General features: G+C 39.5%; 2 protein-coding genes across 2 annotated transcripts; one reads left to right on the forward strand and one right to left on the reverse strand.

Moving 5' to 3' along the window:
- Positions 1-570: 570 nt before the first annotated feature.
- On the reverse strand, positions 571-5,161 carry cldni (claudin i). The gene is made up of 3 exons (XM_060891921.1): positions 5,014-5,161; positions 2,604-2,736; positions 571-1,882 (listed from the first exon to the last, which is right to left on the reverse strand). The coding sequence occupies exons 2-3, from the start codon at positions 2,733-2,735 to the stop codon at positions 1,379-1,381; spliced, it is 636 nt and encodes a 211-aa protein (XP_060747904.1). The 5' UTR covers position 2,736; positions 5,014-5,161; the 3' UTR covers positions 571-1,378.
- A 5,742-nt stretch (positions 5,162-10,903) lies between these two features.
- Positions 10,904-23,651, forward strand: ppp1caa (protein phosphatase 1, catalytic subunit, alpha isozyme a). Its single transcript, XM_060892124.1, has 7 exons — positions 10,904-11,387; positions 18,341-18,472; positions 19,885-20,115; positions 20,412-20,516; positions 21,727-21,950; positions 22,033-22,167; positions 22,695-23,651. The coding sequence occupies exons 1-7, from the start codon at positions 11,333-11,335 to the stop codon at positions 22,809-22,811; spliced, it is 999 nt and encodes a 332-aa protein (XP_060748107.1). The 5' UTR covers positions 10,904-11,332; the 3' UTR covers positions 22,812-23,651.
- The last annotated feature ends 430 nt before the right edge of the window (positions 23,652-24,081 follow it).

Consider the following 24,081-nt stretch of genomic DNA (forward strand, 5'->3'; position numbering starts at 1 on the left):
TTCGCCTCACACCTCCAGGGTTGTGGGTTCGATTCCCGCCTCCACCTTGTGTGTGTGGAGTTTGCATGTTCTCCCCATGCCTCGGGGGTTTCCTCCGGGTACTCTGGTTTCCTCCCCCAGTCCAAAGACATGCATGGTAGGTTGATTGGCATCTCTGGAAAATTGTCCGTAGTGTGTGAGTGAATGAGACGTTGATCCATTTCCTCAAACTGCACACCCTAGAATATTTAATTTTCTTTTATATCCATGGCAGTTTACCAACAATAGTCACTGTAATGTTGTCTTTAATCAGGGATCAAGAGAAGCTCTGGTCATAGTGAAAAAACGTCCTGTGGAACACCAACATCTGACCAATTAGAGCTAAGCGTAAAGAAAGATCCGCCTCTTTGCACTATGGTTCAGCATGTAAACATTTTTAGGGGCGTGGCTATGAGATACTGTCATCATCATCGTCTATCATCATCATCTATACTATCATCATCATCTATACTATCATCATCGTCGTCATCATCATCATCATCATTATCAATGGACAAAAATCTCCAAATAAACATGAAACATAATCAAATATTTAGGAATGTTAGTTTTATTAAAATATAAAAAGAAAGCCATGATGTTACAGTTTTACCATTTTATGTTCACTAAGCAACGTGACACACCCGTCTAATCCCACACGGCACTAACAAGCTCTTCTACACCAAATCCCTGACTAAACCCCAACACGTGTTCATCTTTAGCTGCTCTAACAGACAGATTTTCTTAATAATCTCTGACATAAAGACTCTAATGAAGCGTAATAATGATGCCAAATGATGTAAATGTAAATATAATACATAGAATTGTGCTGCTGTAGCTTTTCTAAAAGTATTTAAAAAAAAAATACTGAAACATAATTTTTATTACTTTATCCCTCATGAAAAAAAAAACATAAACATGTAAATGAATATAAAGACATTTTGTGATTTTTTTCATCATCCTGAGTAATATTTACAAACTCTGAGGTTTGAGATTTATTTATCCTGTTAACACACACCACACTTCATTGTTAAAGAAGCCCCGCCCATATTTAAATTATTCAAATGAGACTAGAGGATGCTTAATAATACAGTTTTTTGGGGTATGATGATATAAAATAACGTTTAAATGTATATTTATGACATAATTATCTGTAAGTATGTAGCATAATATTAACAATCGTACTATATCAGATTATCTTACAGTGTTATACTGATAAATAAATTCGTTCCTATTTCTTTTTTAGATATCATTGTTTATATTTTGGATTCTGATTGCTCCGCCCCTTTTTAATGTAATTTAGTATGATAGTGGTTTAGACCGACACATCCTGACACTCTTAAATGAAATGTTTATTGTTTGTCTAGACGTAGTTTTTAGCCGGAGCAGATGCGCTATTGCTGTAGTACTTAGCGGTGCCTCCGGAGCCTTCGGATCGTGGACGGCTGAAGCAGCACAGCAGTCCTCCTGCCAGCAGGAGGAGCACTCCTCCGGCCCACCCGATGAAGATGCAGGGGCCGAGCTCTCTGCGGTTTGATGGGTTCACCAGTGGGTTGTTGAAGTTTCTTACCACGTTGTTGGCCGTCCAGCTGACGGGGATGATGAGCAGCAGGCCGGCTATGAGCATGCACACACCCGCCACCAGGCAGATCTTCGGCTTGACGCCCTCATTTTCGACACATGTGGTGAACTCGGCGCCGGCAAACAGCACCAGCAGGGCGATGGACGATAGCATGCAGCACACGATGGTCATGGCACGAGCCGCCTGTATGTCTGAGCCCAGGATCAGCAGTGATTCGTAGGATTTACACTGCTGCTGGCCCGTGCTCTGGTACACACACTCCATCCACAGGCCTTCCTGCTGAACCTGCACTCACACACACACACACACACACACACACACATTAGATGAATTACATGTTCACATACTACACTTTTTTGCCATTTGGACTCAAATGAGATAAGTCGCTCTTGATAAGGGCATCTGTCAAACGATTCACATCATCTGATTCACTTCACCTGATTCACCTCATCTGATTCACCTCATTTAGCTGATGTAATTGGGAGTCAGATTTGAATCAGATGTGTTAAAATGACAGATGTGTTTAAATGTCTGACGAATTCAAGTGATCTGATTCACCTCACCTGATTCACCACAACTAATTTTACACATCTGATCCACGTCGCCTAAAAATAGCCGAGGTTATTAGACACACTTGATTCACCTGAGCTCATCTGATTCACATAATTCAACTGACCCAATTTAGTACTTGATGTAAGCAGGCCTGATTCACTTGAGCTAATTTTACACACCTGATTAGTGTCACATGACTCATCTAGTTTTACTCACTCACCTGAACTCAGCATCCCTAATTAAGCTAAGTCACTTTTAACACAACTCACATGTCTGAGTCATCTGAGCTGATCACACATGAGCTGTAATGGATAGGTGCAGTTAAACACTACATGGAGCTGTGTGTGTGTGTGTGTGTGTGTGTGTGTGTGTGTGTGTGTGTGTGTGTGTGTGTGTGTGTGTGTGTGTGTGTGTGTGTGTGTGTGTGTGTGTGTGTGTGTGTGTGTGTGTGTACCTGTGCTGTGATGATGTTCTGTCCAGTAAAGGAGGAAACTTTCCAGCTGGGGAGGACGCAGGTGACGATGGCAGCGATGAGGCCCAGAATCCCCAAACCTACACACACGATCTGTATTCCTGATGATCCCATCCTGAGGAGGAGGAAAGTTTTAATAAAAGAATAAAAGAATCCAAAAAAAAAAAAAACAACTGTGTGATTTTACAGTGTGGTCAAAACTTTCCCACAGATTTTCATCAGAACATCTTTTTGTCTTTGGTGTTCACTCTCATTTCCTGATATGAGTGAATTTTATTAGAAAGCTTTTAAAACACATTTTAGCTGCTTGTGTGAACGACGCATCGGTTCCTTCAAACAGTTGTGTAAGTTTAATTTGCTGCAAAATGAGGAAACGTGACAGAAATGAAGAAACGTCTCGTGTCTCTTCTCTGAACATCCTTCATAGAATCCACATTTGTCACAACTCTAAACCCTCAGATTCTTTCTTTCTTTCTTTCTTTCTTTCTTTCTTTCTTTCTTTCTTTCTTTCTTTTTGCATTTCTTTCTGTGTTTCTTTCTTTCTGTATTTTTGTATTTCCGTCTTTCTTTCTTTCTTTCTTTCTTTCTTTCTTTCTTTCTTTCTTTCTTTCTGTATTTCTTTCTTTCTTTCTTTCTTTCTTTCTTTCTTTCTTTCTTTCTTTATTTCTGCATTTCTTTCTGTGTTTCTTTCTTTCTGTATTTTTGTATTTCCGTCTTTCTTTCTTTCTTTCTTTCTTTCTTTCTGTATTTTTGTATTTCTGTCCTTCTTTTTTCCGTTCTAATGCAAGTGGTGGGGTGGGGTGGGGTGGGGTGGGGTGGGGTGGGGTGGGCGGTTATCATAAAATGACAACAAATGACCTAAAATTATCGAACTGACTTCTAAACTCGTCTCAGTTTTGTTTTTCCAACCTGTTTGTTTAAAAACAATTATTTCTATCTGATTAAAGAGAAATATTAGTTTTATAACTTTTTAGTGATTTTAGTGTTCAGTGTGAATCAGACTGAGGCGTTGGATCACTTTTTTAATCATCGTGTGATCTGGTTTCTATTTTTTGTCTTTACGTCACTAATAAGGATTTTTTTTCTGGATCTGTTGTTGTATCTGATGTTTGTGGTTCTGTAGGATTCGTCATGTGTTTTTCAGTGGAGGAGATGAGGGTTAGTCTTTTTATCCTCCGTGGTTTAAATCAGTCTTGCGTTACACTATGTTGTAAACACACGCACACGCACACACACCCACACACCCACCCACACACACACACACACACACACACACACACCACTGCATGCCTGAGAGTCTGAAGCCTCCTTGTGAACAAGCCCATGCAGGATTTTCTACCTTCTGGCTACAGTTTTGTAACAATCTCTTAAAAAAATAATAAAATAAAGCCCTGACACGTCCTGACGCGTCTTTACCCTCTGTTCATCTGCAGGTTTGTCTGCCGTCCAACTAAATACCAAACCATAACGCAGGACGACAGCAAAAAAAAAAAAAGGGTGCCAAAAGGCTGCGCTTGTAAATTTTGGTGTATAAAAGTTTCACACGGACAAACACTGTGATTCATCGTGTTATTACAAAACCTGGATTCATTTTGGTATCTGAGGATCAACACAGACATGTTGTGTGTCTTTGTGTGTCTCTGTGAAGGGCGAGGCAGTGAGGTGATGAGGTGAAAAACACACTGACTACCTGTAATTACTGATGCTGTTTCTGGAGATTTGTTCGACGGCTCCACAGACGACTAAAATTATAATCTGACACGAGTCTGAAACGCCGATCGATTATTTGTTAAAAAGCTTCTGCAAAAAAATCAGTTCAAAGAGAAGAAAAAAAATTGGTGTTGATTTGTAGTGTGCAAAAAAACAACAATATTAAATCTCTAATGAAGAATCTGAGGATTTTAGACTTGTTTGAAATGTAGAGTGATAAAAAAAAGACGGAAAATGTGAGTAAAAATGAACGATTTAAAAATGGCAAAAGAAAGTTTTAGAACATTTGATAAGAAAAAGGTTGCGGTTTTATCCCACGGATGGAAAATGATGACAAACATAACAGAGCTCGCAAAGTTCCTGTAGCTAAAAAATAGTATTATAATATATAAAAATATCATATAAAAGTATCATATATTCATAACAATTCTAATAAAAAAACAGAGTTGCATCAAATTAAATTTCTATGCAAATATTTTGTTTTAAAAAGAGATTAAAAATTTTCAAACAAACAAATTAAATGAAATAACACAAATCTGATTTTATATGAGATTTAAAATTTATGTTATGTCTTTTTTATTCTATTTTTTTTTCAAAATTTAAAACAAATAATTAAAAAAAAAGTTATAAAAATATGAATTATTTTTATATTAAATATAAATAATATGTTTTAAGTTCCAACCTTTTAGGAGTCTTGAATGTTTCTGAAGCGTAGAATTAAAGTTCTTCGGTTCTTCTCTTTGACTCTCACTCGGGCATCTGATGAAGGAGGGATGAAGAATGGAAGCTTTTGTAGAGGACTGAAGAGGAAGAAGGGAAGAAGGTTTTTTTTAACTCCAGACCAGACTGGACTTGTCTCTGTCTGTTGTTCTCCCCACATTTCTCCAGAGTTTCAGCTTCTCCACTCCTCACGTTCATGTTACCACATCGTCTCAGTCATCAGACCTGTGGTTTTTCTTTAACATTTTGACATTTTTGGTTACGGTTCAGTGACGTGTTTGTCGCTTACACACATTCACGTGTGAACGTAACGTGAGGAAACGAAATTTTCCACGGGAAAAAAAATTTGACTTTTTACTTTGTGCCACATTAAATACTACGACACAGGAATGGCAAATTCTTTGTTTAATAAATAAATAAATAAATAAATAAATAAATAAATAAATAAATAAATAGTAAAATGGATAATTTTGGATAATAAATGGATATTTCATTTAAAATGTTAATTTAAAGTTTTTTTAAAGATGAATTAACATTCAATAAAATATTTTTTTAAGGTTTTTTTTTTATCTAAAATTAAAATAAATTAGTCATTTTTTTATTTTATTTTTGAATAATTTTAGCACCTCTGTGAATAAAAACATGACGTAAACTTTTCAGATGTTATAATTAATTAGAATTAACAGATTAATATTTATAATAAAATAATAAATAAATACTATTTAAGTCTTCAGCTCTTTCTATTTTTAGCTAAAATATTTCCTAATACTTTTTCTTGCGCAGTTAAACATGTCGACTCAGCAGTTCATGTAAAAGAACCAAAACTCAAATCCCAAATTTAGTGACGTTACAGTCGACTACAGAACAACAACAACCACAAACTACAAACAAACAAACCCACATCCAGACCCTCATCATCATCATCATCATCATCATCAGGGGAAGTTTCCTCGAGACTCTGTGATGCTTCTTTCACCCTGAAACCATGAATCACTGTGATGAGGAGATTAAAGTGATGTTACATAACACACAGATTCTCCTCTGAATGAAACTGTGCAGGAAAAATATTCAGAACAACAAGAAATAGTAATAATAATAATAATAATAATAATAATAATAATAATAATAATAATAATAATAATAAATAAAGAGAGTTTATAATTTTTTTTTAGAAATAAAACAATTAAAGAAATAAAGTTATATGTGATACTGTGTAATATAATATGATTTAAAAAATATTTTTAAATAAAATCCGAACTCGGGGTCACGGTGGCTTAGTGGTTAGCACGTTCGCCTCACACCTCCAGGGTCGGGGTTCGATTCCCGCCTCCGCCTTGTGTGTGTGGAGTTTGCATGTTCTCCCCGTGCCTCGGGGGTTTCCTCCAGGTACTCCGGTTTCCTCCCCCGGTCCAAAGACATGCATGGTAGGTTGATTGGCATCTCTGGAAAATTGTCCATAGTGTGTGATTGCATGAGTGAATGAGAGTGTGTGTGTGTGTGTGTGTGTGTTTGTGGCCTGTGATGGGTTGGCACTCCGTCCAGGGTGTATCCTGCCTTGATGCCCGATGACGCCTGAGATAGGATAGTGACCCGAGGTAGTTTGGATAAGCGGTAGAAGATGAATGAATGAAAAATCCGAACTCCTGATTTTTACTCTACAAAAAAATTATAATAATTTTTGTTATTATTTTTCTGTTAAAAAATGATGTGTGTTATGTTAGTACACAGAAAGAGATTTTTAATATTATTGTTTTCTTTAAGAGTTTATTGAGTAATATTTGGAGCTGATATGAACCACTGTAGGTTTCTACAAACATGTGCATTAGAGACAGCAGCTGCTCTAACTTCTGCTCACGAATTTCTTACTTTCCTGTTCAATCTGACATGTGCTGAAGTTTTGGCACCTCCTTATCCTACTGTGTATATTCTGTGACTTGGTGCTGCAGTGTGTGTCGGTGTAGCGGTTCACTGAGACACTTTTGTACCTCGGAATGGATAAAAATCGTCTGTCAAATGCTTTAAATGTCTATGTGCTGTTCCATGTCTCATGTTCTCCAGGGTTCTAGGTTTGATCCTGAGCTCGTCTCTGTGCAGTTTCTGAGTGTGTTCTCCACCCAAATACTGCTGAAAAATGCCCCTAGGTATGACTGTGTGTGTGTGTGTGTGTGTGTGTGTGTGTGTGTGTGTGTGTGTGTGTGTGTTCCCGTCCAACGCCCAGCATTCCTGGGGAAGACTCCCGATCCAGGCTTAAACGCCTGAAGATGAATCCATGTCTTTACTCCGCGTGTGTTTTGTTTTCAGGTAAATCATCGATGGTGTTTAGGAATCTGCACAGATTTAAGTAGAAACTCTATGGAAGTTCTCCAGAAGATTAAACAGAACATAAATAATAATATGGTCATTTCCCTTAAATCTGTAAGTGAAGCTGAGAGAATTGGAGCAGGTTTAAAGACAAACCCTTTTCTGTTTACTGCTCTTTATAAATGATTAAATATTTGGAGTCTTTTAATTCACACTTTTGACCAATCAGATTCGAGAATTCAACAGTTGTGAGCTACAGTGAGGAGGTAAAAACCATGGACACCTCTGAGTTCATCTTTTAATAGAAATGTATCTCTTCTTCAGTGTAGAGTCAGAGAGAACATCAGAGAGAACATGTCTGTGTGTGTGTATGTGTATGTGTATGTGTGTGTGTCTGTGTGTGTATGTGTATGTGTGTGTCTGTGTGTGTATGTATATGTGTGTGTCTGTGTGTGTATGTCTGTGTTTCTGTGTATGTGTGTGTTTGTGTGTCTGTGTGTATGTGTCTGTGTGTGTATGTGTATGTGTGTGTGTCTGTGTGTCGGTGTGTGTGCGTCTGTGTGTGTCTGTGTGTGTATGTGTCTGTGTGTGTATGTGTGTGTGTCTGTGTGTGTATGTGTGTCTGTGTGTATGTGTCTGTGTGTATGTGTATGTATATGTATATGTGTGTGTCTGTGTGTGTGTCTGTGTGTGTCTGTGTGTGTATGTGTATGTGTGTGTCTGTGTGTTTGTTGATCTAAAGCTTCATGTGTGTACAATGGAGCTGCTGCACAGACACACACACACACAGACACACACAGACACACGCACGGACACACACACACACACAGACACACACAAACACATACACACAGACGCACAAATACACATACATAGAGACACACACACACATACACACACACACAGACACACACACACATACACACACACATACACACACACACAGACACACACACACATATCTGATGAACAGTGAGCTTGGCCTTGAGCTCGTTATATTTTCGATAATATTTCCACACTGGAGATTTTAGTTATTCCAGAGGAGTGAGGATTAAACCAGAGGACCATCGAATAATTAATACAGGAACCTGTTTTAAAACCTTTAAATGCAAAAGTTTTGACCCCCTCTACTCCTGCTTAAAAATTACGATTTATCTACAAGTCAAAATAAAAAGTCTCCTACAACAATTCACCGATCCACAGAAAAGAACCAAGCGCAAAATGGCAGAACATAAATAAAGAACATTTACATGCACTTTTGTTCAGATTACTGATGTTCATTTGTTAATGATAAGTGTAATGAGGCATAAAACAGATCTATAAATAAAACTTCTTAAATCTTCTTCATTTTCTCCATAAGGTGTAAAAACATTCGCATTTCATCTCATTCCGTAAAAGAATGTATTGAAAAATGTTAAATAATAAATAAATTCGGGGGGTCACGGTGTCTTAGTGGTTAGCATGTTCGCCTCACACCTCCAGGGTTGGGGGTTCGATTCCCGCCTCCACCTTGTGTGTGTGGAGTTTGCATGTTCTCCCCGTGCCTCGGGGGTTTCCTCCGGGTACTCCGGTTTCCTCCCCGGTCCAAAGACATGCATGGTAGGTTGATTGGCATCTCTGGAAAATTGTCCATAGTGTGTGATTGCGTGAGTGAATGAGAGTGTGTGTGTGTGTGTGTGCCCTGTGATGGGTTGGCACTCTGTCCAGGGTGTATCCTGCCTTGATGCCCGATGACGCCTGAGATAGGCACAGGCTCCCCGTGACCCGAGGTAGTTCGGATAAGCGGTAGAAGATGAATGAATGAATAATATAATTAATTTTGTTAATTGGAAGCCAGTAGTTTGTTTTTTTGCCTGTGTTACATTTTACCCTCAGATTCATTTAAAAAATTGCAGGTTTTTAATCTGGAGTCCTGAATATGTTTTCAGTAAAGTATAAATTTTTAAAAGGTCAAATAAAGAAAAACAGTCATTAGGAAAGACAGTCATCATTTACGTGATACTGTATAGTGTTATGGACGAATCTCACCACAAGAGGGAGATATTTACAACATTTGGTAATACTTAGGTCTCGAAACCTTTATTGTCTGGACATTAATTCTGCTTGTATAATGAAAGTCTTTAGTTTCTTTATTCTCGTGGATGCTGCATTACGAAATAACATTTATTTTTTTATATATAATAATATTAATAATGTTGCATTACATATTTCTGTGCAAAGGTATAAACATTCGCACAACCTAATGATTCAGAGAAACAGCAGGTAACAGTTTTGTTAAAGAAATGTACTGTGAAAAAAAAAGTCCTGGTCTTATTTACATGAGGTGACACAATGTGCCCTCAAGGCAGTGTGTAAATAAGGTGCCTATTGTGATTATTTTGTGTCTGTTATGGAAATAATCAAGCCTGGATTCTGATCACCAAAGAATCCATCCACAGAATACAGGCCTAGTTATTTCCTGTATATATAGAGAGACTTTTTAAGTCAAGTCAAGTCACTTTTATTGTCACATCACCACAGCACACGTGCCTTGGTGAGTGAAATTCTTGGTAGCAAACTCCAGAAATCGCAGAACAATTTACATACAGTAATTAAACAGAAATTAAGAACAGTTTAAGAACAGTTTACATACGGGTGAAAGTGTGCAAAATGCTCAATACCAGGTCAATCTGCTCGTACATAGTCAGTACACATAGTGTACTATTAGACATATTTACAATGCACTACACATTACCCCTTCAGGATGTGTGTGATGTGAGAATGTGTGAGAATCCCCTCTGCTGACATTAAGGTTAAGGCATTAAATTAACACTATGGTTTGTGTGGACAAATTGGACAAATTTAGTTATTAACGTTAATCCAGATACCTTGAGTATTTATTCATTTATTTATTTATTTTTATTTTTTTAACAATTTATTCACTAGCATTGTGTAGCTACATTTAAAAAAAAAGTATTGGAAATAAACTTTTATATTTAGACATGCCTAACTATATAGAAAAAATAAGTAAATAAATAAGACATTAAATTAACTCGAATTAATAATAAATAAATTTGAAATCAAATAAAAGTAATTAACAAAAATATTATAAAATGTAAAAGTGTTTAATTCTGTGTGTAGAAATATTCATACATCTCTAAAACTGTCGTAGTCTTATTCTATATATATATATATATATATATATATATATATATATATATATATATATCAAAATTTATTGTAATATAAGCATTTATTAAAACATTGTTTGGTGCGTACGGATTTTTATTTAACGAAAAATAACTTACACTTTATCGAATCGGAAAGTTAACGATTCGAATGAATCACTGTATTAAAATGTATCGCAAATGAATCGAATCGTCTAAAAGATTCATTTTGCACTATTTCAGTCGGTACGTTGACGTCACACTTTTACAACAAGGCCGTCGCGTTGAACTATGTGGTTGACGTAAGAAGCGACCAATGAGCGCGCTGAAACTCGGTTCAAACCTAAGCCACGGACCAATCCGCTCTCGGATAGAGTTAAACGTACGCGCAGTGTTCCCGCCCTCCTTTAGCAGCACGGTCCTGTTTTTTTTTTTAGTGCTGGTGGAGGACCGAAGGCAGAGAGACCGTTAAAAAGGGTGAAGACGGTCAGAATAATAGCAAGAAAAACAGGCAGGCAGTGAAGTTATATGTAATATTTTTGTATGATATAAACCCTTTTCGGTTTAGTATTAATAATACGGGTATTTATTAAGCTAACGCGGTGTAGCTAAGCTAAATGTTAGCAGCTAGCCAAGGAAAGCTAAGCTAGCGGCTAACCAAAAAAACGCTCTCTTTCTTTTCTTCTTATTCTTCTTTTTTTAACGATTTGCCCACTTTTCTTTTTTTTTTCTTTGCTCGGGGCCTTATTACTGTTGTTATTATTATTATTTTGACGTTTTTTTGGTGACTGAGATCCCTGAGGTGCTTGAACACAGCGAGAAAACAGAAGTAAAATGGCGGAACCGGACAAATTAAACATCGACTCCATAATACAGCGTCTCCTGGAAGGTGAGAAAGGCTCCGTTTTTTCGTCTGATTTTGACGGAATGTGAACTGTTTTACACCGTGTACCGTCTGATAATGAGGATTTTTTACACGTTTTGTTTGCGATAAAAACGTTTAAATGGGTTTTTGTGCTAAAAAAAAAAATCACCTCAGCCGCCGCGAATCCTGTCAGTAAACGGAGCTCGAGCTCCTTCACGGACCGAAACGAAACGGTTTCGATGGGATTTTATTTTATTGTCTAGATTTATTTCCGTATTAAAACATCACACGTTTGCGTTGTTGATTAAATAAGTTAATAAACCGGTGCTGAGGGTCGTACAGTATGTAGAACGTGAGGTGTTATACAGGTCATCTGGAGAAAAAGCCTGTGTCCTGTTCTGTAATGATGCAGACGTGAACACGACACGCGACACATACACGTTTATATATAACGACTTATTATAGATACGTCGGTAATCTGTTATCTTGGTTTTTTTAGCCTGGATACTCGATGCTAATGTGGCTAACAAATACAGGAAGTGAATAGCTACCGCTTTAGCTTTGTGTATTTAGATTCGTTTCTGTCCTGGAAAAGACACTAGACGTGTTTATTTATGTACGATCGTGTCTGTGAAACGATGCACGTGTAAAATGTAAAGTAATTCTATTTTAACTATGTCATCGAGTTAAAGTGGTTTGTGGTTGAATCTCTGAAAAATCCCACCGAGTGTTTTGTTAACTATCGGCTTGGTTTGTAGTTTAAAAACGAAGAATCGTGTAACAGAACAATACGCCGTTATGAGACACGTGAAAGCGTGTTAAATACCGGTTTAGCTTTCATTTCCGCTGTTTATGTGAATCTTTTTCAATTGTAGTGTGAAGACAGACCAATCTCTCATTCGGATTGTATTGATTCGGATCGTCGGTCTGTAATATACGTGTTTTAACACGTCACCTCACGCGTGTTTAACTCTCACATACGTACAGTGCTACAACTCCTACAGAAGAAGCAAGTGTCCAGCTGGTGTATTTCCTAAGGACCCACATGTGTGTTGTTAGACATTTAAGCTGATAAAACTAGTTGTTATTTATAGAAGAATCAAAGCTGATGTTGTCCTTGTGTACGATGCCGTAAAATCACTCGTATCCAGACCGAACCCATCAGAAGAGCAGAGAAAACACACCGTGGTGATGCAGACGGAAAAAATCACGGACTACAACAGGGAATTACCCCAAAACCTCGTGTCTGTATAATCCTGTCTGAATAGGGCTTGTGTTTTATTTTTTGTCATCTGATTTTTAGTCATTTATTTCTTTTATTTTTTGTAATTAAAGAAATAAGGATTATTTATTAGTGCAGGACAGAAACACGAGTGCGTGTAAAGACGTTTCACTGGGATTCAGGAATAGTTCTGAATTCTCTCAGATTGTAGCCCTGAATTCAAATTTATTTGTATAGAGCTTTAACAATGGACGTCGTCTCAAAGCAGCTTTTTACGGAACATAAACATAGAACAAAAGGTTATTATAAAGATTAATATAATATTTAAGATGAATATTAGATAAATTTAAATGTTTGTGTTTATCCCCAATGAACAAGTCTGAGGTGTTTACCTTAGTGTATTAATTAACAGAAACTTTGTACAAAACCGTCGCAAACTCATCTTTTCTTCACTGAGATTTATTTATTTATCCATCCATCCACCTACAGGGGATGTGTAGTTTAGTGGTTAAGGTGTTAGAGTAATGATTAGAAGGCTGTGAGCTCGAATTTATCTATTCATTCATTCTTCGTTTTTCTGTTTACTTCTTTTATCAGATGCAGGTAACAGGCTTTCTCTTTCTCACCTCGTAAACGATAGACTCACTCAAACGAGGGCGTGGCTATGTAAATTACATGTACATGAGGATATTTTGAGCTGCCATATATGCAAAAACGTGCAAATAATGCACGAGTGGGCGTGGCTTGTATTCATCATTCGATGCATGGTTGGTGCTCATCAGCTTAACGAACCTGGACGTTTCAATCTGCTGTCTGAACATCGTGTTAGTTTAGATTGTGGAAATCGCAGCGCTTGTTGATCGTATTTACCGTTTTCTGTATAGTTAATCTCGTTGTCACGCGATTAACGATGTAAACACAAACTACTTTTTGTTTGAGGATCTTCTAGCACTGGGTTATATTAGTATATCGTTATAATAAATCAGTATATTATTAATTATATTAGATTAGTACAGTGACAGTGTTACAATACACTTTTCTGACATGTTTGTTTATTTACAAACTGAGGTGTTTTCCGATTTAGTTTTAGCATCAATTTTTAAACCTTCCCCCCCCCCTTTTAATTAATTAATTTATTTATTGGATTGGTGGTTTTTTTTTTTTTTTTTTTTAAATTTTGTAAAACTTTAGTAAAATAAATAAAAGAAAGTCAGGATTAACTTAAACAACAAAATGAAATCCATAACAATGAGAAGTTTAACAGTTTAATGAGATTTAATAGGAAATAAAATTGTTAATTCTGCAATTATAAAGATTCAGTATCTCAATTATCTCGACATGTCAGAAAAATGCATTCTTCTGTAATTAACGGCAGTCTCGCTGATGCCCCGAGATCTCACCAGGCCCAGTGGATTTTAAGAGATCACATTGTAGAATGTGACGAAATCTGAAGAAAAAAAACAGAATTAGTTCAGATTTTTACGACAGACCTCGTCAGACGTTTGCTTTGTGTTATATAGCGACATTGTGTTGTCTATTAATAGAGGATGAAACTGTGTACTGACGGAGTGGCCTCTGAAATGAGATCTGGTAGAAAAATATAAAGGAAATCATAGCAGCAGTTGTGAAACAATCATTTTGATTCGTTTGCCTAAATTTTAGAATGAAACGATCTGTGAAAGTATCATGTTAAAGGTGGGTTCAAGCACCACAGGCACGGCGACGTCGTGATCAAACGAAAACGTCACGTTGAAGCTGTTTATGTAACTGTATCAGTGAGCACAGTGTAGCCGGGCACAGTGTAGCCGGGCACAGTGTAGCCGAGCGGAGTTTATATCCGAGCACCGAGACACGGCCACTTCCCATCATCTGACACAGCATTTGTGTTGAAAATGCACACAGTTACAATTATTGTGTGTGTGAATGTGTGAGCACTTAAATAATGGAAATAAAATGTAAAGTAATATCCTTTGACCCTACAGATTGTGTATAGTTTATTTCAGTAGTTAAAGCACAGTTTATGCAAATAGGCTAGAAAATAAACAAGTCCAATAACAACAGTATTTATATCTCCTTATATAATCTGACCCTTTTTTCCCTCTTCACTGAGCTACCGCTACCTCAACACACACACATAAATACACGGTTTTCAGGTTTGGAGGTATTTCCTCAGATAATTCCTCCACACCTGATCAGATTTCAGATGTTTCCAAGAATCACCAGTCATTCAGGTTTGCGTGTGTTTTGAAATGGGTTTTAAACCCAGACTGACTTTTGATGGTAAAAGCTGAAATTGTTGTTTTTTTTGTTTTTTTTTTAACTAAATTGACTCAAAGTGGGCAAAATGACATTCAGGAACTCAAGCTTCACCTTCACTTCTTTTTTGTACAATCGGAGAAATCTGGGAGTTAGTGAAGTGAAAGGTTGAAAGGTTTCAGAAGGTGGCGTTTAAAGCTGGTGTCTGGAGGTCCTCAAGCTCGGGTATAACGCGGCTCTTAAACCAGGATTAACGACAACGCCTAAAAGCCTGACGCTAAAACGTGCAGCATGGAGTCGAGCAAGGCGACAGATGTAAAAATAACCAGCGAGGTTACGTACGATTCTTACTGAAATGCTGAAAGCTCTTAATCGGTTTTGGAAGCCGTTCTGAGAACATCCACGTACGAGAGATGACGAGAGGAATTCTGTTAGCACTTTAACACCCTGGAGTTAATAGTACACTTTCTACCAGACAGCGGTCAAATGCTTTCGTTTGATTGGTCAGCAGGTTTAACCCTACTTTGGTTATAACGGCATCGCTCGGAACGTGAACAACGGGTTTATATTTGTGACCTAACATTTCTGTAGTAAAGCAAAGCTCACACACAGGAATTTGTAGATATGATGGATGTCTCTAAGCTCCTTAACATTTATGGTCAGTAACGGTTTCAGGACAGAGTTTTTTACACGGATTATTGTTGCCGTTTCCAACGATCTTCGTGCGGGAATTTTTTTTTATTTTTCATTTAAAGAAAAAAAAAAAAACTAGTGAGGGGGGAAAAATGTTCTACAATATTAAGTGTACCAATAAACAAGCACGGTGTGTATTTATAAATCGTTGGATGTGACAGTGTGTTCTGCAGTACATACAGATTCATACACAGTTGTATGTTCTAGCTTGTCTTGTGTAACAGCGCAGGACTGAGTCACGTTACAGCTTCTATTCTCGCCTCGTGAGGATTTGTGTTTAAACCCCAAAGCGCTCGACTCTGATTCACTACAGCTCTCTGTGTACATCACAGGAGGATGAGTGGAGTAGGCAGCTGGCTGTGTTAACCTGTAGCTGACCCACACACACACAAACACACACACTTCTATTCCTGGGGTCTGATGTTTTTCCTGCGAAGGCCTCAGACACCGTTTTGCTGCCTCGCTGCTGGGAAACTCGTCCGAAAAGCCACACGAAGTCTGCGCTGTAGTTCTGCGTTGTGTTTGAACCGACGCTCTGTTTACACAGATTTCTTGTCTTAGTATCCGTTGTGTGTGTGTGTGTGTTTTCGCAGAGTAAATGCAGGAGTTGTTTAAGTTGCTTGGCCTTGTTTAATTGGGTCATTGTGAATTATTGATTTGTTTAAAGAGCAGTGAGGTTGTGTGTGTGTGTGTGTGTACATATATATATTCTGATCAGCATAATGACAATCTTTTATTAAAAGTATAGCATTTGTTTTGTACAAAGGAAGTGCTATTCTTTTATTAAACCGTGCATCATCCTCAGCGCAGCAGATCTGTAGCTCTATAACAGGTTAAAGGTAGATCGTTAAACCGCTGCACGAAAGCCACAGAGTTTGCAGCAATCGCATTTTGTTGCTCTCTTTGTTGCATCTCTTCTACAGTTTCCATCTCTTTTTGTGGTTACGACAGCGAGCAGCAGCGTGTTCGTGTTAATGCGAGCGTGTGACGGCTAACGCCGCTGTTTTCAGTTCTCACACATCAGTGACATCCGAGCATCAGGCATGAAAGGATAATGTGACACTAATAGCTAGGTGTGTTACAGTACGAACATTTCATTGTTTGACAACAGAGCGGAACAATATCACCAAGGACCGGGCTATACAACAGAAATATGTCATGATGTCATACCACGTGCGCAATACGCATCACGACGTGTTTATAGGCTCTAGTATAAGTGCTCTAGATTTACTCACATGCCGACGATGTGCTGCTGTGACCCTGAGAAAAAGGAATATTCGACACTTTACTGAAAAGACTTTAAAGTTAAACTGGTACGACAACGTAAGGAGGGAAAAGAAGCTTGAGTTTATCATCAAGAATCTTCCAGTGACCGGGTTGGGTCAAGTTTAAATTATTAGATAAAAGAAAGGATATAAAAGGGAAACACATCCGTGAGAAGTTTGTCGTGATGCAATTCGTTACCACGTACGTCGTCATCCTTACAGCTCAAATCTCAGGATTAAGACGTGCTTAAAAAAAAACACACAAGCCGGTGGTGAAAATGAAAGAGTCTTTACTACACGAAGGTGTGGACAATGTGAACGCTGCGAATTCCATTTAAGGTTATAATAAACACCTGTAAATCTGTTACAGAGCAGGAGAGAAATCTGTTTAGAAGGATGGCACAGCACTTTAGCAGGAATTAACACTAACACTTACATCTAAGGTCTCTGTATGGGATTGTTAGTGTGAGCTGTTCTCACAGAGGGCCTTTTTACACCCGGTCACTTCATGTGTTGTCTCTGATCTGATATCTATCTGATTGGTTAAAACTGTTCCATTTACATTAGACCACATAAACTCGTCTCGGCGAATCGGATATCGATCCGATCTTTCTACTCCCGCCCAAAATGCTAATATATTTGACCTAATTTCTGGGGTAATTGAAACGGAACACACTTTGGTGTTTGCGGATTTCAGAACGCAATCATAAAGAAGACGAAAAAACTGCTAACGTCGTTTATGTTACAAAAAACAGCATTTACTGTTGCATTACATTTTCGCTGGCAGCAGCAGCGCATTTTAAGACCCGACGAGACGCCTGGGTGAAAGGTCACCTGAGTGACGTACTTCCGTTTGGGAGGAGTTTAGCGCTGACGTATGTGTCTTGAACAACCACATTCATTTACACCTGTCCAGTTTCATCTGAAACACGTCCCAGACCACCTCCTGTAGGGGTTTGTACCATTGGATTTATCCAAACGTCTCCAAAACGTTTCGGAGGGCATTTAGACCTGGTCTTTTTACCATCGGGTAGATATCGGATCACAGAAAACACATGAAGTGACCAGGTGTAAAAAGCCCGTTAGTCAGATGTGTATGTTCGTTAACACGTTGGTCTTTTTCTTACACCGTAATGATTTACTGTCAGTTGGAATTTAACGTTCAATGAAGCGAGTTCGTTCTTATTTACGTCATCTTGGTTTTTTCCCCCCTCTTTTTAAACAAAAAAAAAAAAATCTGAAAAAAAAAACCCCATAAAGAAATGTAAACTTCTGTTTATCTCGTCAATGACGGTTACTTCTGAAATCCTTAAACTAGCACTTTGTTCCCTGGTTGTTGTATATAGCAGTGATTTAGACTCACTGTATCTTCCCTCTGTAACCTAGTGAACCAGAGTTAATGTATTCACTGAGACAATTAAAAGCCCTTTTGTACGTCGCTCTGGATAAGAAAGTGTCACATGCTGTCAATGTGTAAGTGTAAAGTTTATACTTCATCATTTTATCATAAAATCTCTCTCTCTCTCTCTCTGTCTGTGCAGTTAAGGGCTCTCGGCCTGGCAAAAATGTTCAGCTGACGGAGAACGAGATCCGTGGCCTCTGCCTCAAATCCCGGGAAATCTTCCTCAGCCAGCCCATCCTGCTGGAGCTCGAGGCACCGCTGAAGATCTGCGGTGAGTGAACTTGAGAGCACCGGGTTTTATCACACCAAGCGTTTACAGCACACCCCGATTAGGAGATTACTAGCACAGTAACACAACCGTAAATAACCCTTGCAGAGCATCACGTGTGCTCTCCGTCGCGTTAGTAACCTCACTGCCTGGTCATAAACACTCAACAGATCAGGACGTGGATAACAGCACGCTCCTTTTACATTTGTGATGGAAAACACACAGCCGTCTAATCTCCGTCGTGTTTGTCACCACGGTCTCTAATTACGCCACGGATCAGGAATCCGTTTGTTAAACAGCTTCGAGTTTCTTTCTTTCTCTTAATTCTCCTTCAGCTGTAAGTAAAGCGTCGCACTAAAGTACAGTCCCCGTGATGCTCCTTCTCGTGTTCACCGTGCTCGTGTCTGTAGCGACGGTAGTGACACGTCATCGTCCCGGTCCCCTCTCTCACGCACAGAGTTTATTAGTAACTGGAGTTAGATGGCGTTTCACGGGTAAAGCGAGACGTTACTATGGTTACACTTTAACTTCATATGTCAACATCGATGAAAGTTGCATCGCACTCACCGTCATAGGAAAGCCAGGATGAGCAGCATGAGTAAAACAGAGCAGAGTCTTTTCAAGCTGCCGCATGACCCATCACACACACACACACACACACACACACAGAGGAATGAGCTGTTTGCCCTCTTCCACATGCACAAGGTCACAAATGATTGGCCGTTGTTGTTTGTTTGTTTGTTTGTTTGTTTGTTGAATGAAATGAAATGTTGAATGAAACATCTCCCAGTTTGTGTCCACTATAATTGCTGAGGCTGTGTGAGAGCACACGGAGATGTTCTAAACATTTTACTATGGGAGATTAACACCGTGATATCTTCAGGTGAGGTGTGTACGCGGGACTTCGTGGATCACCGGAGTACGTTTGTGTTACGTGCTGTATAAGAAGCTTTATAAATACCGGGCATTTAGAGTACTAATGAGGAAGCACATCCTTATAGTCCACGTCATGATCTTTTAATTATCCAAAGAGTCGATGTTCTGAAGCTCCGTGTTTTGTGTGTCCCACCATCTCTCAGGGTTAGAGGTAGGTAAACAGCGAGACTCTTTTCTGTTCTGGCACCGAGGTGGTGGAATGAACTTCCCCTAGATGTCCGAACAGCTGAGTCACTATCTTCAAACGACGGGTGAAGACCTACCTCTTCCTGAAACACTAGAACTTGCACCTTTCCCTTGTTTATGTGCATGTTTAATATTATTAATTAACAAAACCTGAACGGTGCTTTAGGTCGATGGCATTCGATGTCTGTAACCAGTGTTAATGTATTCATCAATAGACACTTAAGCACTTTTGTACGTGGTTCTGGTTGAGGAAGTCTGCCAAATGTCGGAAATGTAAACGTGTGTGTGTTCAGGTGATGTTCACGGTCAGTACTATGACTTGCTGCGGCTCTTCGAGTACGGCGGCTTCCCTCCTGAGAGCAACTACCTGTTCCTGGGTGACTACGTGGACCGAGGGAAGCAGTCTCTGGAGACCATCTGCCTCCTGCTGGCCTACAAGGTCAAATACCCCGAGAACTTCTTCCTGCTGAGGGGCAACCACGAGTGTGCCTCCATCAACCGCATCTACGGCTTCTACGATGAGTGTAAGAGATGGGAGCACGCACACACCCACACGTGTGCGCACACCTTTAAATAATCTAACCTTCTTTTCTACTTTTTGTCCATCTTCTCCTGACTTTTTTGTGACGTAATTCATTTTTTTTTTTTTTTTTTTTTTTCTTAGAATGTTTAAAATGCAGCTTATGGTTAGTTAAAAATATTTATCCCCAAAGTTCCAAAGTAATATCAGATTTAACAAAGCAGTGTGACAATAGATGATTTATTTATCTATATTATTTCTAATCTGTGTGTGTGTGTGTGTGTGTGTCTCTTTCCTCAGGTAAGAGACGGTATAACATCAAACTGTGGAAGACGTTCACAGACTGCTTCAACTGCTTACCTGTGGCTGCCATCGTAGATGAGAAAATCTTCTGTTGCCATGGAGGTGAGTTTCGCTCTGTCTGTCTCTCTCTGTATCTCTCTCTGTCTCTTTCTGTCTCTCTCTCTGTGTCTCTCTCTCTCTGTGTGTGTCTCTCTCTCTCTGTCTCTCTCTGTGTCTCTGTCTCTCTCTGTGTCTCTGTCTCTCTCTGTGTCTCTGTCTCTCTCTGTGTCTCTGTCTCTCTGTGTCTCTGTCTCTCTGTCTCTGTCTCTCTGTGTCTCTGTCTGTCTCTCTCTCTCTGTGTCTCTGTCTCTCTCTGTCTGTGTGTGTGTGTCTCTCTCTCTGTCTCTCTCTGTGTTTGTGTCTCTCTCTGTGTTTGTGTCTCTCTGTGTGTCTCTCTCTCTGTGTGTCTCTCTCTCTGTGTGTCTCTCTCTCTGTGTGTCTCGCTCTCTGTGTGTCTCGCTCTCTGTGTGTCTCGCTCTCTGTGTGTCTCGCTCTCTGTGTGTCTCGCTCTCTGTGTGTCTCGCTCTCTGTGTGTCTCGCTCTCTGTGTGTCTCGCTCTCTGTGTGTCTCGCTCTCTGTGTGTCTCTCTCTCTGTGTGTCTCTCTCTCTGTGTGTCTCTCTCTCTGTGTGTCTCTCTCTCTGTGTGTCTCTCTCTCTGTGTGTCTCTCTCTCTCTCTCTGTGTCTCTCTCTGTGTCTCTCTCTCTGTGTCTTGTCTCAGCAGTAACTGAATGGTTTATTTTAGCGATTTTGTTGCACCTCCGTGTTGCATTTCTTTGGGATTAAGACCGTTTTTTCTCGTCTCTCTGAATTTATTAACGAATATTCTGAAGCCTGTATAGACAGCGCTTAGTTCTACAAATTACCCACAATCCCCCCAACATTTCCATCACAGTGCGTGACTCAGGCCGTCTCGCTCAGGTACAGGGTGAGCTGAGCCGGAACGTGTAGGCGGAGCTAAAAATGGTGCAGAACCTCAATTGGTCAAATAATCACACAGAATCCTTTTCTTTTATATGTTTACAGGCTGAACTTCTGCTCATCTCTCTCCATTATCCAAGTCAGACATTATTGTATTGAAATGCATTATGTTTAACTTTTTAATAAATAGTTTGCTTGCTCTAGGATCCTAGACACTATATTTTTATTGTGGTAAAAAAAAAAATCCAGATATTTTGTTAGTTTTAAAATAGATGTTCTGTATTTTTATTTTGTAGCATCTCTCCTAAAAGTATCAAATAAACAAAACATTGTTCATGTGTCTTCGTCCCTCAGGCCTCTCTCCAGACCTGCAGTCTATGGAGCAGGTTCGGCGTGTGATGCGTCCCACAGACGTCCCGGATCAGGGCTTGCTGTGTGACCTGCTGTGGGCCGACCCAGATAAAGACGTACTGGGATGGGGAGAGAACGACCGCGGAGTCTCCTTCACCTTCGGTGCAGACGTGGTAGCCAAATTCCTGCACAAACACGACATGGACCTCATATGCAGGGCACATCAGGTGTGTGATCAGTACATGCTACTGTTCTGCATGTGGTAGAGAGAAAACCCTTTTTTTTAATTCCCTTCTCTCTGCGGTGCAGGTTGTGGAGGACGGATACGAGTTCTTCGCTAAGAGGCAGTTGGTGACACTGTTCTCTGCTCCAAACTACTGCGGAGAGTTCGACAACGCAGGAGCCATGATGAGTGTGGACGAGACACTCATGTGTTCCTTCCAGGTAAGAATCGCAGCGTTTCCTTCTGCAGCTAAATATCATTTATTGTTAATTATAGAACCGTGTGCGTGCGCGTGCGTGCGTGTGCGTGCGTGTGCGTGCGTGCGTGTGTGTGTGTGTGTGTGTGTGTGTGTGTGCTCTGTATTCGATTGTTTATTTTACTAGTTAATACCTGACTAAAACTGATAAAGCTGTGATTGAGTTCACTCTGAGACTTTGGCTGTAGCTCTGAGTCTGAATCTGATCAAATGACTCATCTTAATGGAATTCAATTCAGATGATTCATTTTGGGGTGAGCAGAGAGAGGGGACACACACACACACACACACACACACACAGGGAGAAGGAAATACAGAGGACAGACAAGCACACAGAGAGAGAGAGAGATGTAAAACGTGTTAGAACAACACACTGACGATCCACAAACAAACGTCAGTACAGACGTGAGAGAGAGAGACAGTTGTGTGTGTGTGTGTGTGTGTGTGTGTGTGTGTGTGTTATTAGGGCACTGACGCTCCTTTCTTTCTCAGATCCTGAAACCGGCAGATAAGAAGCTGTTCTCATACGGTGGAGGAGGAGGCGTTGGCTCAGGGCGTCCAGTTACTCCGCCTCGCAACTCAGCCAAGGGGGGGAAAGCCAAGAAATAGCACTCGCTATGCTGGACTCCCTCCCTTCTAAAACATCCCCCCCCCCCCCCCTGCTCTCTCTCTCTCTCTCTCTCTCTCTCTCTCTCTCTCTCTCCTTCTCTCTCCCTCTCTCTCCTTCTCTCTCCATCCACACCTCCAACCTAAAAAAATACCACATCTCTCTACCTACCTCCCTGATGCTTCCCTCTCTCTCACCAAACACATACAGAGTACCCAGGGTTCTCCTTCTCCTCTCTCTCTCTTTTTCTCTCTCTCTTATTTCTGTTATTTTTTTTCCATTTCTCATTGATGCAGTGTGAGTGTTTGTGAGTAAGCGTGAGGTTGTATTCCACTTTTTGTCTTTCCTTCTCTCAGGAGAGACTTTTCCAGGCCCCGGGCCTTGTACTGTTTATTTTAATTTTTTTTCCACCGCTGGTCACATCGCTGCTGTCGCTGCACTTCCTGTTTCAGAGCCAGTCTGATTATAAACTGTAACACTAACACACACACTCTCTCACACACACACACACACACACACATACACACACATGCTTGGAGCCCCCTACTCTGGGAGAATAGCTGATGATTAATATTATGACGCACAGGGAGCCGGCGATGCGGATGTGCAGCGTGAGAGGGAGAGAAACTTACCACTGGTGCAAAATTTCCATTTAGATTTTCAGACGCATTCAAGAAACAATCACGTTATCTGTGTTTTGAATTTATTTTTCTTTATTTGCATTTTTTTAATTGCTTTTTCTTTCTATTTTCCCTTTCCTTATTTCTGGAATTTGGTTATTTGTAGAATCATGAAGAAAAGCTTTGAATGCTTATTTTCACGCTTATTTTGTGTTCTTTGTTCTTTTTTGTAGTCTCTTTTTTGAGACTCAATTATCAATAAAGAGAACTGTTTATTTAAAAAAACTGGTGTTTATTTTATTTAAAAACCTCACCTGTACAGGTAGGATGACAGAAACACGAGTCAGAGGATTGAGTTGATAAAATTAAGTGCATAATTATGAAGTTGTATTAATGTAAAATCAGGAGATCTTCCTAAGATCTCCTTGTTAAGTGTAACAGGAGACTTTACGTACAACAGCGCCCCCTGCTGTCCGCTCGGTGAAGTGATCTCATTTAAAGCCCGCTGTAGACGAATGATTTGGAATCACGGCTCTTTTCAGGGAGTCGCGTCCTATGAATCGACTCACATCAAACGTCTCGGTTGCCTTTGATTTTTCATAAACCGGAAATAGTTACGATATTGACGACACCGAATTGAACCAATCTTTTA

This window comes from Tachysurus vachellii, chromosome 18, assembly GCF_030014155.1.
Source record: "Tachysurus vachellii isolate PV-2020 chromosome 18, HZAU_Pvac_v1, whole genome shotgun sequence".
NCBI classification, from domain to species: domain Eukaryota; kingdom Metazoa; phylum Chordata; class Actinopteri; order Siluriformes; family Bagridae; genus Tachysurus; species Tachysurus vachellii.